A 16,562-nucleotide genomic window follows, 5' to 3' on the forward strand; every position below is an offset into this window, starting at 1 on the left:
TAATAGTAAAGAAAATAGTACAATTTTAAAGTCAATTATTATATATAATGACTACAAATTAACAAACCACTATATAACCAGCTGCTCGCTAGAGCATGAACAAGAGAGAAAAAAGGGGGCCATCCGAGCACAGCCATCGTGTGCGTGCGTGCATACATGCAGACGGATAGGATAAGCGGGCCATGATAACACGATGAGAATAAGACATGCCACGTGCAAAGAACGCTTTCTGCCATGCATCACGTACCGGTCCTGTATTTGCTACGGTTTTCTAGCAGCTCATTATCACTTCCCGACATCATTGTCAAGATGCCGGGTCCTATATACACGACCAATTCAAAGCATTTTGGTCTGTTCGTGTCCACTGGGTCGATCTGAGTTTTGTCGTGAAGAATCTACTCTGCCGAGATGGAAAAAAGCTGTCAAACGTGTAACAATCGAATCCTTCTGATCCGGAAGCATAATGCAAGAGCAACTGAATCATATAGTTCTACTATCCCTCGTACAGTTCAACATGTGTGAGCGTATTTTAAGAAAAAGATTGACCACTAATTTAATTAGCAAAAATATTAGTTATATCTTATAAAATATCATATCATTGAGATATTTCTCCAAGTATGAATCTAATGGTATACTCCCTCGGTTCTCCAACATAGTGTACACCTAGCTCTTTGATAGGTTAAGTAAAATTTGACCAACTTTATAGGAGAATATGACAATATTTATGGCATCAGTTTAGTACCACTAGAGCATCTCCATCCATCGATGGTCCCGATAGCTCTATTGGGGCGGGAAACCTCATGGCAGCCACGTACGTCCATTTCGGACCACCTGCAACTCTCTCAAACCACACCAAACCTCGTGGAATTGCCATCGCCATCGTCGCAGCCGCAACCACCTCCTCTTGCTTGCCTCCCACCTACCCAGAATCGCCACCGCCGCCGACGTCACCGCCACCTCCATCCAACTGTCGTCGTGGTTTGGTCGGAACAACCAATGTTTTGGCGATGCTTCGGGAGCAATCCGACGGTGCCTTTGAGCCCCCCACCCCTTTTGTCATCACCACCACAAGCCGCTGGTCTCACCTCTCTTACATCGTCGTGCGTCCTCTTAAGACCCCAACTTGCCAGCAAAAATAGTGGCGGACGTCGACGTTGTTTCTTCGCCTCGCCCATAAGGTGTTCGCCATTTTGCCGCAATGAACATCAACCACGAGATGATGATGGAGTTGTTGATGAAAGATACAGTTGATGCCGCCGCTGATGATGAGCAACAACTGGTGATCTTGACCGCTCTTTTTCTTCCTCGAGAGCAACCTCAATGGCATCACTATGTGCTCGTACATCTCCGAGAGGAAACACCGCCTGCTTTTTTAACTAGTTGAATTGCATTTTATTTGAATTCTTGTATGAATTTTTTTATTTGTAATTTGGTTAATTGTGTTTTCCTATTTATGTGTTTAAACTATGTAATATTATTTACATTACTATGTGAAATCTTATTATGTGTCCAAAAATAAAAATCCTAATTTGGGAGCTCGTATGGGACAATACTCCTGATACCAAGGGAACATGTGCGCCCCCAATATCGCACTATCGGTGCTGCTACCGGCTACCATTTTGGGCACACCGGTGGTGGGTGGAGGTGCTCTTAGATTCGTACTGGTATGTAGTTTTATATTATACCAATTTCATTTCAGATATGTTGCTATTTTTTTCATTGAAGTTGATCAAAATCTAACTTTTTTTACTTACAACAAAAGGTAGAGGTACACTTATTTAAGACCGGAGGGAGTAACTTTTGTGACATATATCTTATATTTTATTTTAGAAGTTATGGTCAATCTTTTCTTAAACTACATGCACGCATGTTAAGCTGTACTGAAAGGGAGTATTTTCCCCTATGTTTTGGTACAACATCCTTTAGCTTTTGTGGTCGGAGAGATTGCTTTTGCCAGGGTTTGGACATTTTAGATCAAAAGAGAGAGTGCATGTATGCACTCGAGTGCTTCGCTTCTCCTGCTAGAGCCGATTGCTATTTTAGATTTAAATTTAGTCCAGAATTTGTCTAGCAATACATGATTTTATGTAATGATATGCTATATACATGTCCCAAAGTAGTGTTGAACTAGTATCAACAGAAATAAAGTTTACAACTCGTCTACAACTGAGATACACTTAGGATGTGTTTGGTTGGGGGAGCTGGGTCGACTCGCGTCGGGTCGCACCGGTTCGCCCGCTGTTTGGTTCGCGAGCGGTAGGGGGCGGAGCGGCCAGGGAGGGAATATACCCCAAATATGCTGTACGGGGCGAATCAGCAAAATCAGTGGAATCACGCGGCCCGCGAGTGGACTCGCTCAATCGCCCCATCCGCTCATCCCTCGAGACCTCGACCCAGCGCGGCGGCAGCGCGGCGGCTGCGGCCGGAGCGGCGTGGGGGCGGCGGCCGGAGCAGGCGCGGCGGCGGCGGCCGGAGCAGGCGGCGGCGCGGGAAGGAGCGGCGCGGGGCGGCGGCCGGAGCAGCGCGGCGGCGGCGCGGAGCAGCGCGGGGGCGGCGGCCGGCAGCGCGCGGCGGCGCGGGAAGGAGCCGGCGCGGGGCGGCGGCCGGGCAGCGCGCGGCCGCGCGGGAAGGAGCAGCGCGGCGGCGGCTTGGGAAGGAGCCGGCGCGCGGCGGTCCGCGGGCTCCGGCGGCACCGCGCGGGCCCTTGATATGGCGGCAGCGGCCCTCCGCGGCGCGCGCGCGAGCCCCTCGAGGCGGCAGCGCGCGAGACCCCCAAGCGGCGGCGGCGGTTTCCCTCCAAGCGGCCGTAGTGGTTTTCGGGTGTTGGGGAGGTAGCGGCGGCGTTCGACGGAGGCGGGGAAGGCGGCGGAGGTCGCTGGTGGCGCGGATGGTCGAGGCGGCGCGGGAAGGAACGGCGACGGCGACCTGTGAAGCAGTAGCAGCGGCAAGGGACACCGGCAGCCTCCATTCACTACTCAGACTCAAACAACCAAACACGAGAGTGGTTTGTTCCATTCACTCCCACTCAGGAAACCAATCACGAAACTCGTTTCGCTCCACTCAGACAACCAAACACTCAGACGAATGGGGTGGCCCGGCAAAATATGGTTGGCCATAACCCATGCAGTCTGAATCCCCAACCAAACACATCCTTACACACTCACCTAAGACCCAATTATAACACGTGTACAACTGATTTGCAGTTTATCACACAATAAACACCGTCACTAGTCGAATAAGAACTGTTTTAGAAAAATAAGTTCCAAAAGGTATAGTAAATAATATTTAAAATGGTAAAAAAATGTAAGAAGAAAAGGAAATAAGAACATATGAAATACAAACAAAAAGTAAAAATACATATAATGAAATAAAAGTAAAAGTAAAAAAAGGAAAACAACAAATTAGTAGGAAATAACGCAAATGTAAAATGATAAAAAAGAATAGCAAATGAAAGATAATGTACTCCGTTTGATCCATATTAAATGTTGCTTTTTTTTAGAGTAATATTAAATTTTGCTGATTTACCATTTTTTAAAAGAAAGAACCAGCCCAATACTACATATTACTTCCACATACAGCCCAAAGAAGCCCAAATGGTGAGAAACAAGCAAAACAAACAGAAAAAACCTTAGAAGCCCACATGCTATAACCATTACTACGTCCGGCCTGAACTCCGCACACCACATATCCTGTGTGGCCAGCAATGGCTCCATATTCCAAATCTTCATTCGCGCCATGACTTACACCGCACATTGCACACCGCAGGACTATACAAACTTACAAACAGCGCCATCACGGCCACGCATCCAGTGCTTCACCTAGCCACAACAGATGGACGAGGTGTGGCCGTGGCTGGCTTCCCTCCCTCCTCCCGGTCCCGACACACCGCCCCGGTCATCCTTTTCCCTCGCCGCCTCCGATGATGGCTCCTCCATCGTCTTGCAGACCGACTTCACTAGTGGCTCTGTCGGCAGCACGGCTGAGTCAGTTCTCGTCGCCTTCTCAATAACCGTAGACGGTGCCAACGGCGTGGCGCACGCGCTCTGGACGTCGGAGACATTCGCCGCCGACTCTCCGGTCGCCTCACGGTTGCAGCTGCTGGGTCAGCTCCTAGATGAGGTGATCGCGCTCTCGCCGTCCATCCCTTCCTTGGGGCCGGACGCGTCCGAGTCCAAGCTGGACGCGGAGGTTGTCTCTGCCGTCATCGAGGCAACAGGCACCGATGGCTCGGCCTTCTTCTCGCTGGCTCTGCTTCTGCGCCTCTTCTGGCTGTGCGCTCTGGAGGCCCCCTCGGACTTTGGGTATCTCTTCTTCCAAGCTCTTGGCGCAGAGATCGAGCGCGCCCTCGGCAGCTGCGCGCCGGCGCTTGGCGTCTTCCTGCTCTCCATTGGCCCGGACGTGGAGGATCGGTTCATGCGGTCGCTCGGCTACATGCTCGCCAAGTGGTGCCTGCTCCGGGAGATGCAAGCGCCAACCCCGGGGAAGCCCGGTACCGGGGTGCACCCAACTGCATGCTTGTCCTACGCCACCGAGGTGCACGGCCTTTGGGTCTTGAAAGGGTACGCGCCGGTGCTCGCCATGGCACGCGTCGCCGGCGCGTCGTCGGTGCCCCTCACGGCTTTGCCGCATGAGCTGCCCGAGGAGCCGGCGCTGCGCTACGGCTTGGTGCACCAGCAGCTGGAGGTCGTGGCGCAGCTGGAGTACGCGGTGAGCGTGCGCGACAAGAGGTTCATAGGCGTCGGCGTGCGCGTCGACAACATCCGGGTGCGCGTCGTGCGGCTCGGGTACCGGAAGAACGACGCGGACGCCACCGAGGGAGACGTCCACGACGATGTCATGGACGGCGAGCGGCACTTCCCTTCCCGTATCCGCCTCTGGGTCGGCCCTAGGTTCGGCTCGTCCTACGCCACTGGCCCAAGCCTGGGTCGGTCGACGGGGAACCCGGAACGGGAGGTCGAGGCGACACGCACCGTCAAGGGCGCCTTCTCCGGCGCCACCAAGCTAGCCAGCAGCAACGGCGGTCCAAGGGTGAAGGCCAAGATGCGCACGTCCGCGCGGACACGAAACAGGAGCTGGAGGTGGGAGCAGGAGGCGGAGGGCAGCGCCGGCGTGTTCGAGGGCGTGCTGTGCGACCCGGCAACCGGGACGGAGGTGTCGGCGTGGCGCACGGGGGGCAACGGCGGGGCGGGAGAGGGCGACCCGCGCAACGGCATGAGGCGCCGCTACGGCGGTCCTGGGCGCGCGTTCAGCAAGATGCGGGGGCTGGTTGTGGCCAGCGACGAGCTGCCGGAGGAGGTGACGTGGAGGGTGGGGAGGGAGGCGGAGGGGAGGACGGTGCGGTGGCGCGTGGGTCTCAAAGTCTGGGTGAGCTACCTGCCCAACGAAGTCAGAAGCCGGCACTTCGAGACGAGGTGCGTCGAGTGGGCGCACGAGGTCGAATTGCCGCTTGTCGCTGCTAATGGCGACGAGAGGTGACCAAGGTAGTTCGACGTGTGCTTCAATTTGACACAGACGATGACACGTTGTAGTGCAAAACACTGAAACATAGCATAGGGCGACTCGATCAAAAATTTGTACAGTACTGTATATATTCATTCCGGAGACTGAGATGTATCCAATATCAAGTAGAAATGCTGACTAAATTATGGATTGGCATTAATTAAGGAGGTAATCTGAGAAGTACTACCTCCCTCTAAAAATGTATCTAGACATATCTTAGTTATTGATTACATCAATATCTAAAAAAAGTTGAGACACTTATTTTTGGATGGAGAGAGTATATAAGTTTTGAATTGCAAAGGAGGTTATTAAAATAGTAGATATGTCTATTATAAATGGGCATGGCCAGCCCAGCTCGGTCAACCCAACCTAGCATGATCCAAAATTTCTGAGTAGGCTAGGCCCGTGCGAATATTGAGCCCAATAGCCAGACCGCTTCGGTCGTGCCTAGGTTTTATGCGAAATAAGGAAGAGGTCCAACATGTGGCCTAAGGCTAAATGGGCGTTCCTCTAATTTGTTAGGTCTGTGCCACAAATATAGGCCCGATGGCCGAGCCGACCGGGGACTGAGGTTTCCGCATTGGTATTTGTTAGGCCCGACTCAAAGGATGGGTGGGTATACCATTGGGGAGCCTACACTGGTAGAGAACAGGTTTTCGCTACCGGTTCGGAAGGGCCTTTAGTCCCGGTTCCCATCCGGGACTGCCAAAATGGGACTAAAGCCCAAGCTTTAAACCTGGTTTGCTTATGAACTGGGGTAAAAGGCTCTCCACGTGACTGCGGAACAGCGTTTGGGCTGGAGGACCTCTAGTTCCGACTCGTAAGCCCAACCGGGACTAACGATTATTTTTCGAAATTGTTTTTCTTTTTTTCTAATTTCATTTTTTCTATTTGTTTGACTCCCGAATGTGACTGTACCTTCTTGTAAATAGTACCATATTAATCCTATTAACTCTATACCATTGTGTCACATTTCTGTATTTTTTGAAACCAAAAAAATTATTTAAGTAAATAATAATGAATAAGATAATAATATTGAATTCCAATGGAAATAAAATAAGTAATAAAACTATTTATTATTATTGTTATCAAATAATATATGCATTATTCATATAATATGGTATAATTAGTATCTTTAAATCTGTAAATCGAAATTGGACAAATAATATATCCATTATTATTAGAATAATGTGGGGAATTTGAATATGAAATAATTTGTTTTTATTTAATTTTATTATTATTATTATCAAATAATATATGCATTATTCATATAATATGGCATAATAGTATCTTTAAATCTGTAAATCGCAATTGGACAAATAATATATCCATTATTATAAAAAAATGTGGGAAATTTGAATATAAAATAATTTTGTTTTTATTAATTTATTATTATTATTATCAAATAATATATGCATTATTCATATAATATGGCATAATTAGTATCTTTAAATCTGTAAATTGCAATTTGACAAATAATATATCTATTATTATTAGAAAAATGTGAGGAATTTGAATAACAATAGAAAGATTCGATATATTGAGACGATCCATAGGTACAATATAGAAGGCACACACACCACACACCACACCACCATCTACTCATCATCAATAATATTGAGACGATCAACTTGGCTATTGTAGCCAAGTAGCCTCTAATACCTCCTAGCCATCTCGAAGCCCACGCGAGCGTCTAGAGCGGCATACTGCTGTTGACGTCAGAAACCCACTGGCGGGCAGAGACGGGCAACACCGTAGAGCCGGGAACAACTAGGGCTGCGGCTGGCCCTAGTCCCTCTGAGCGATGGCCCGCAAAGCCTCCTGGTCGCACGCACCGATGTTTATCACAAGGGCGTGCCACCTGACCTATACCCGGTCGGGAAGGTGTGGATGATGCCTCGCTTAGTTTCCTGCGAGGCACACACGTAAACGTTAAATACGAGCCTCGATCGGCTCTCGGGTTATCCCGTGAATCGGCTCAAAGAGCCGATCCACCCATGATTCGGACGAGGTGTCCGAATATATGGTGGTCCCGCTTGATCAAGGTAAAGCTAATGAGATCTACGACGATGTGGGGTTTTCACCGCATAATCGGATCGTCCTACTCCAGAGTTGGGCCTCGCGGCCACGCACGGTGATCGTAAGCCGATCCTAAACAGGGCCTAAAAACCAACACGAGGTTGATCCTCGGAACATCCCGCTTAGGGCCAACGAACGACACCCTACGTGCCGCTGGATCCTCCCCCCTTTGTAAGGCCTAACTATTGCAGATATTAAACTAATCCTTGTAGAACAAGGAGCAATCGTAACGGATCGGATCTACTAAACTATGATCAAGCGGGGTGCCGCCCCTACACCTAAGATAGGTGTAAGGGCGGCTAGACATGCAAGGGTTGCACTACGAAAGCATGTAACATGAAGAACAATGCTAACCCTAACATGTCTAAGATAACTACGTTGCTCGCCATCAAAAAAGCTTCGATACGAGCAACGCATGAACAACGTAGGCGAGCTTAGTGCCGCCTAGATCGCAAGATGCGATCTAGGCGACATGACGCTACCGGTAGAAACCCTCGAGACGAAGGAGTTGGCGATGCGCCGAGATTTGTTTGTGGTTGAACGTTGGTTGTTGTTTATTCCATAAACCCTAGGTACATATTTATAGTCCAAATGGACTTTCTAATGTGGGCGTGCACTAAACCGTGCACGAGATAAACTCTAACTTTTAATCTAGATACAATCTACTATAATTAAAGATACATGGGTAATCTGGCCCAACTTCACCGAGCAAGGCCGCTTCACAGATCTTCCACGTGTAATCTTCCAAGCCCATCTTGTTCGCGGCCCACCTCCTGATTTAGCCAAAATCTGGTGATAACACATGCCCCCTGGTTTTGGTAATGATAATTTCAAAACCACTCTGTTTTTTCCTCGAAGGGTCATGTCGTGGCAGAGGAGAACCGTCGCAGTATGTTTCATCATGACGACTTGCCTTCCCAACTTCTCTGCACGATTTGACAGTTTTGGCACTACGCCCTCGAAAACTGTTCGCAAATTAAATCTCCATCCCCTTTATCTAACTGCATCGAACAGTTCTCATCTTCGTCCTCCCCACATTAGTACTCCCAAAAACCCTTCTTCGCACCATGTCTTCCTCTTCCTCCACCTCCTCGGAACTCTCCCTCGGGTCCTCCTCCTCCCGTGAGACGCCGCCGGACATTCGCGCACCAGAAGAATGGGACCTGGAGGACCACGCCTCCTCCATCTGGTCCGAGGACGATAAATCCTTGACCAGTGGCGAGAGCGACCCCCGCTTCCTCGCCGACAGGGAATCGGAGGAGGAGAGCGATGACGATCGCTTCTCCTGGGACGACTTCACCTCCTCCGAGGAGGTGAAGGAGGAGGAGGAGGAGGAGGGCGAAGACAGCTCCTTCGACGAGCCGCCGGCCAAACGCCGCCACCTCTGGCCCGGGAACCTCAGCGACGTTGACAGCGACGACGACGCTGACGAAGAGGATGAAGACGACGAGGGTCCTGCCGGCGGCCGCTGGAGCAGCGATGACGAGCCGGTAGGGAGCAGCGCCGACAGTGGCGATGACGGCGACGACGACGACGAGGGCGAACAGCGGCCCCTAGATAGGATCTTAGCATAGGGCCAGCAGTAGCAGACGGGGCAATGTATCCCCTAGCATTTTCTTTTGAGAGCAATCAGCTCTTCTATGTAAGAAATCCGGTTTATCAATGAAGAAATTCCCCAATCTTGATTTTGCCGATTCCCTTTATGATAATTTAGCCGATTGTCTTTTACACTAGTTCTGCCGATTGCCAAACTGGTCGATGCCCAATAAGCCGATAGCATCGCATCGGTCTCTCACGATAAATTTCGAGATAGATCCATCCGGGCCCAAACTCTTGGCCAAACAAGGCCAAGCCATAATCGCGTAAACCCTAGGCCTTTCAGACATTCTTCTGCCGTATCTTTTCCTTCCAGATCCTCTTTGCCTTCAGAAGAGCCCTAGGACCGTTGCTCGGATCAATTTAAACGCCGAAGTTGCCACTTCGCAGGACGAGCATCACTTCGTGGTGACGTTTTATAATCCTGCTCCGTTCTCTTTCAGCAACCATTGCTCAAAATCAAACTGAGATGCAAAGCCAACCGATTTTAGCAAAATCGGCTTTCCTATAGCAACGGACCTCTCGTAGCAAGTTGCCCCCCGAGCCTCAGCCAGGGTGGAAATAATGATGGACTCGTAATTCAGGCAAACAGGCCTGGGCTCGACCATGTCCGAGAGTGCTATCGTGCGTGGCCAATCAATTGATCACCTTTCATCCGTTGACAGTTTATACAGCCGATTCAGCAGGCTAGTAATCTGGCGCTGAGTAGGTGCCCTCACCATATTTCTGGGCTTGTCGCTGGATCGTCTTGCATCCTGAAACTGATAATTTTGCAACATCAGCACCATTCTTCAGGCAAGTTGTGATGCAGAGTTAGCCGATTCCAACGAAATCGGCTCCCCAGAACAGAGAAACTTCAAGGTGAGTTGCCCCCCGGGCCTCAACCGGGGCGAGAATAGCAGTGAGCCGACCACGTTGATCATCCTCGGTTTCCCATTCGTAATGCAATTTCAGGGCGAATCACCCTCCCCCGAGCTTTTTCAGTTCAAACCTTGCGCCTTGCTGATCAGATCGGCTCATTAACTTTGGCAGGCTGCAGCAATCTTCCGGTGAAGATGCCCCCGCATTTCTGACGCCCTCCAACCCTGGGCGCAACATCCCCTGGAAGTGACAGTTTACTGAGTCAACACGTGACAGCCGATGGCTTCGTCATCGGCGGTTCTTTTATGCTGCCCTTGCCGATCTGGGAAGAGATATGCTGCCCTTGCCGATCTTGGAGACTTGCGAATGGGAACTAGGGGTCCTTGAAGGGAAGATCCACTCCTTGCTCCATTGATCCTTAAGTCGATGTCTGCACATCGGCTATGCGTAAAAATTTTGAATTTTCGGCCGATTTGTGTATCGGCCCCCATATTCCAATATCCATCATCAAAGGATGAGACTGCTTTTCCTCGCGTTTTATCCTTCTATGTGCCCCCCGAGCCGATTCTGTCAAGAGAATTGATGGTATCGGCTCTGTTGGATCATGTGTTGAACCCAGGCAGGATGGATGGTGAGGATAATTTTGGCCGATTGCTGGAATCGGCCTCCCATTGCTTTCTCGGTGAAGGTTTTGTGATGTCCCTCCACACATCTTCTTGGGGCCGACCACAAGGATCGGTCTCGCCACGTTTGTCCATCGATATTTGCTTGTGTTACACGGTCAGGCCGGTGGATAAAACCAGCCTAACCCTGTTCTTTGTCACGTCGATGCGCTCACAGTCGTCCAAATTGATACCTGAGAGCGGCTCTTGGCCTGATGTCTCCCAAATGTCCATGCCAGCTGTTGAAACCTCGACCGAATCATCCGCACGGACGACTTCCACTTCATCTCCATCCCACTCGTATCGTGCATTGGTGCATCGTGGATGGAATGCAACAGCTTGGCGTGGATCCAATCTCTCCCTAGTAGGACAGCCGTAGGTACTCTTGCCGTCGACGATAAAGAACGTCGTAGGGATAGTTTTTCTTCCTACGGCCGGATCCACATTCGTAACACCTTGCGCGTCGATGCTTGGCCGTTGAAATCGCTCGGTGTTACGTTGGTCTTGATCGGATCCGAGCTGGAGCGTCCCAACCGACGTAGCATGGAGTATGGCATAATGTTGACCGCCGCTCCGGTGTCTACCAACATCTTGTTGACAAGTTGCCCATTGATGTAGCCTCGCACGTACGTGGCCTTCGGATGCCCGTAACTTTTTTCCTTTGGCTTCTCAAAGATGACCGGCCGTGGGCCGCAGATCCAACTGTGCCACAGGTGCTTCATACAATCTTGGAGCGCTAAACTCCGTCGGAAGAATGAAGACCATGTTTGTGCCAGCCGATGTATCATCATCGGCTTTCCTCTGCTTGGGGCGCCACTCTTTTCTTTGTGGCCGACCTTCTTCGTCCAGGGTTCGCCGGATTTTGGCGGCCAGATCAGGCCGTGCCTTCCTTAGCGTGTGTAGGTACATCCTTTCAGCTTCTTCCAACCCACGCGTACGCCGAACCCTTCGCTTTTGGGAACGGCCGAGCCCATCGTGGCGCCACCCGGGCCGATGATATTTATTTTCTTCATCATCGTCCTCTAGTTCCTCGAGATCTTCCACCCGAGCAGGCTCGCATGCTTGCTCCGAGGTGGGAGAGGCCCTAGACGCTCGAACACGGACACGTTAGCGGCGTCCTTCTCCCTCTCGTTTGCATTCCGGGCAGTTCTCGATTGTTGGCAATCGGCTCATTCCCGAGTCCCAAGCAATGTTTGAAGAACGGACAGCTCCAGAGTGCCTATCCATGTTATCCTCGCCCCCTTGACCTTCCTTCAGCGCGACGATTGTATCCGTCGTCGCTTCTATCATGTCGACGGTACCTCCCGACCTCTCGCATCGACCGACAATTCCTTTCATCATCTACGTCGTAGTGCCGACGCTCGGTCGTGCCGGTGCTCATATTTGTTGAGGAGGCGCTCGGAGAGTGGACGTTGATACCGCACGCTTCTCATTCCCTCCCTCGCCGTGTACCGCTCGTCATCATCTCGGGGCCGGTCGCGTGGATCGGCCTCCTCTTCATCGTTGCCACGGGAGTGGCTGCTTTCTGCTTCATCTTTGCCATGGCGGCTTGCAAGCCCTGCCATGTTGACACCAAAGGAGGACTCCAGCTGGCCTATGGAGTGGCTGAGATCCACCATGTTGACGCCAGGCGACGGACTTGAGTCTCTAGCGAGCTTGATATCGTGCGGCCGGGTCTTCTCAGAGGAGCCGATGAGTTCGGCTTTGAGGGTTGCCTTGATCTCGTCATGTTTCCTTTTGAGCTCCTCGGCGATCCTCGTACTTCAGCGACCTGGTGCGTTCTTCTGACGGGGCGGACAGGTCCACTCCATCGAGTGCGCCTTCAGTGTGAAACCCTTCCACCTGACGCCATGGGAGCGGGTTCGGTGGAAGGAGCCGATGAGTTCGGCTTCGAGGACCGCCTTGATTTCGTCATGCTTCTTCTTGAGGTCATCGGAGCAGGTCCTCGTACTTGACCGGAGTGCTTTCCGCCATCTCGGATGTAGATGGCGATATTGTCGATGTCGAAGGGCGTCCCACCGGGCGTGCCGTAATGTGTTGACGTCAGAAACCCACTGGCGGGCAGAGACGGGCAACACCGTAGAGCCGGGAACAACTAGGGCTGCGGCCGGCCCTAGTCCCTCTGAGCGACGGCCCGCAAAGCCTCCTGGTCGCACGCACCGATGTTTATCACAAGGGCGTGCCACCTGACCTATACCCGGTCGTGAAGGTGTGGATGATGCCTCGCTTAGTTTCTCGCAGGGCACACACGTAAACGTTAAATACGAGCCTCGATCGGCTCTCGTGGTTATCCCGTGAATCGGCTCAAAGAGCCGATCCACCCATGATTCGGACGAGGTGTCCGAATATATGGTGGTCCCGCTTGATCAAGGTAAAGCTAATGAGATCTACGACGATGTGGGGTTTTCACCGCATAATCGGATCGTCCTACTCCAGGTTGGGCCTCGCGGCCACGCACGGTGATCGTAAGCCGATCCTAAACAAGGCCTAAAAACCAACACGAGGTTGATCCTCGAACATCCTCGCTTAGGGCCAACGAACGACACCCTACGTGCCGCTGGATCCTCCCCTTTGTAAGGCCTAACTATTGCGGATATTAAACTAATCCTTGTAGAACAAGGAGCAATCGTAACGGATCGGATCTACTAAACTATGATCAAGCGGGGTGCCGCCCCTACACCTAAGATAGGTGTAAGGATCGGCTAGACATGCAAGGGTTGCACTACGAAAGCATGTAACATGAAGAACAATGCTAACCCTAACATGTCTAAGATAACTACGTTGCTCGCCATCAAAAAGGCTTCGCGACGAGCAACGCATGAACAACGTAGGCAGGCTTAGTGCCGCCTAGATCGCAAGATGCGATCTAGGCAGCATGACGCTTACCGGTAGAAACCCTCGAGACGAAGGAGTTGGCGATGCGCCGAGATTTGTTTGTGGTTGAACGTTGGTTGTTGTTTATTCCATAAACCCTAGGTACATATTTATAGTCCAAATGGACTTTCTAATGTGGGCGTGCACTAAACCGTGCACGAGATAAACTCTAACTTTTAATCTAGATACAATCTACTATAATTAAAGATACATGGGCAATCTGGCCCAACTTCACCGAGCAAGGCCGCTTCACAGATCTTCCACGTGTAATCTTCCAAGCCCATCTTGTTCGCGGCCCACCTCCTGATTTAGCCAAAATCTGGTGATAACAAGTGCACTTGCTCATAGATCAATGGACCATTGCCCCATCCAAAAATCAGTTCATCATCATCTTCTTCTTCTTTCTCGTGATCCTTCTTCTTGTTCTTCTTCGTGTCCATCTTCCTATTCTTCTTCTCAAGCTTTGTCCCAATAGTAGAATTTGCCAGATCATACATACTCGGAATGGATTTTTTTGTTGGTTCGGGATTATCTTTTGGAGGTCGAAGGCAAACGTAATAATAATTTCGTAGGAACGCAACATTTTCATATCATTGTGGATGGCCGCGCAGCAGAATCTCATGGTCTTGTGTTGCAAGAAATCCTTGAGAAGTTGTGGCACTTCATCGGCCGAACAAATTTGAAAGACCAAATTCTTGGTCGCCACCGAGAGTTGAAGGACGGCGGCGCGCTGAATATCTCTACCCTTTCGAGGGTCGGTGAACTCGCAGTCCAAGCTCACGCACTTGATTGGTGCACGGTCGAGAAAGTCCCTCTTGACGACACGGATCCACCTCTCCACCCTTGATGCACGGAGAGTGACCGTGATCTTGAAGTGCATCTCATTGGCTGCTCCATTGGGGCCAGGGCGGGAGAGATAGAGAGCTTGGGAGAGATGGCTAATGGAGGGAGTGTGTGTGTGTGTGTGTGTGTGTGTGTGTGTGTGTGTGTGTGTGTGTGTGTGAGCGGTTGATCAATTCCCGTGGCCGGCCGGCGGCGGCGATGCAACTTCCGATCTATTGATGATCGATTTTCGTGTGCCGATGCAACTTCCGACGATGATCAGTGGCGACGGTGATCGATTTCCGTGTGGGAACCGAACGGTTTGCCTTTAGTCCCGGATCGTGTCATCAACCGGGACTAAAGGGGGTGACAGCAGGCGCAGGGGCTTTAGTCCCGGCTTGTATCCCAAACTGGGACTACAGGCCCATAAAAACCGGGACTAATGGTTGCCACACCATGGAGCGGTTTCGGGAAGACGTGTCTAGACCATTAGTCCCGGCCTAGGACACGGCCGGGACTAAAAGCCCGGACGAAAGACCTGTTTTCTACTAGTGCCATGTGCAACTACACATACATTATACAGAGTACACCCAATGATGGAGCTAGTTTGAAAGTCTCGAGCAAAAAAAAAAGCTACTTTGTTCTCCCGTAGTATAAGATGTTATTACAAGCAATATACTCATATATTGATTGTAGTAATGTTTTATATTATGGTACGGATAGAGTAAGTGCTTATAATCAATCTAGAAAAACATGCAAAGCTTAAAAATTCAGATCAACAAAAATGAACATATGATTTCATAAAAAAAAAACCCCCTTGAGGGATCAATTGAAATGGTAGAAATGTTTACCCTTGGGAAGCCTATTTGCAACCACGGGTTGTGCATGAGAAATTCAATCCCTCATGTAAAAAAGGCCCCTCAGCACCATCTTTGTGGTGGCTGGTTGGAGATTCGTACTACTCTTTTTTGCTGAACAACCCTCGCACCTCAGTTGTTAAGTATATGTAGTTTTACATATCACCCCGTAACTTATCATGTTTTTACATGATTTATATATCAATATACATTAGAATATTGTAAGATAACTATATAATGATCCAGCATTAACTTTTTCAACAATATTTCATCACAGACATATTCAACAAGAAATTTCACAAATTATCATCATGATATTTAACAATTTTTCACCAAGATAATTTAGAAAAAAATCACAAAAGATTTCTTTCATGATTAATTACATATTCAAGCATGTTTAAGCAATATTCATATGATATTTCACAATAAGATTTCATAAAATGTCGACCAAATTATGAATTTGCGTTAATTAAGAAAGTGATCTCAAAAGTATATAAGTTTCGACTTGTAAAAGAGATTATGGAAATGGTACATATGTTTTCTATACATGAACGTGCCCCCGATTGACCTGACCTGGCCCGACCCGAAAATCTCATGTCGGGTGGGGCCTATGCCTGATTATGGAGAGCGGCAACCAAGTAGAGGTGGCCAGGGCCTAGGATTTCTACAAAATAGGAAAGAGGCCTAGGCCGATGGGCTTTTCGCCTGATGGGTCAGAAATATAAGCCCGATGGTCGGGCCGAGCCTGATGTTTCTTCATCGGACTTTGTTAGGACCAACCCGAAGGATGGACGGGTGTACCCTTGGGGAACCTATTTGCAACTAGGGGTGTAAACGGATAAGATAATTTCCGCATCAAAACAGGCCCCGAATCCGTTTTAAGGTATTCATATCCAATTTTAAGAATCCGACGGATAAAGATATCTGTTTCTGAAGTGGTGCTCCGGATATGGTATAGCAAATAACATGCGGATATGGATTATCCGAAGATTCTGAACCCGATAATCCGATTTTGAGTAAAAATCTAAGACCAATCTCACAAGGTTAGTAGTTATGGAGTTCCCGAATTCACTTGGCAAGCATGTTTAGCTCTAATTTCTAGCAATGTTTAAAATTTTAGCATAAATTGTGTCTCTTTTTTCTTAACTACACAAGACTGAAAGTTTGAATTCCTCACAAGATTTGCAAAAACTATAACTATCTATCGAAGAGAGCATATATCCGACTATTTTTGTTTCTGATCCGAGTTTGCTCCATTTCCGATTCGAATCCGCAGTCCGGTATATCCGTATTCGAATCCGAAACCGGTCAG

At 49.6% G+C, this 16,562-nt stretch overlaps 1 protein-coding gene across 1 annotated transcript; it reads left to right on the forward strand.

Moving 5' to 3' along the window:
* Positions 1-3,791: 3,791 nt before the first annotated feature.
* On the forward strand, positions 3,792-5,642 carry LOC124699581. The gene has a single exon (XM_047231858.1). It carries the CDS (start codon positions 3,832-3,834, stop codon positions 5,473-5,475), a length of 1,644 nt encoding a protein of 547 aa, XP_047087814.1. The 5' UTR covers positions 3,792-3,831; the 3' UTR covers positions 5,476-5,642.
* Positions 5,643-16,562: the final 10,920 nt, after the last annotated feature.

This window comes from Lolium rigidum, chromosome 3 (genome assembly GCF_022539505.1).
Source record: "Lolium rigidum isolate FL_2022 chromosome 3, APGP_CSIRO_Lrig_0.1, whole genome shotgun sequence".
NCBI lineage: Eukaryota > Viridiplantae > Streptophyta > Magnoliopsida > Poales > Poaceae > Lolium > Lolium rigidum.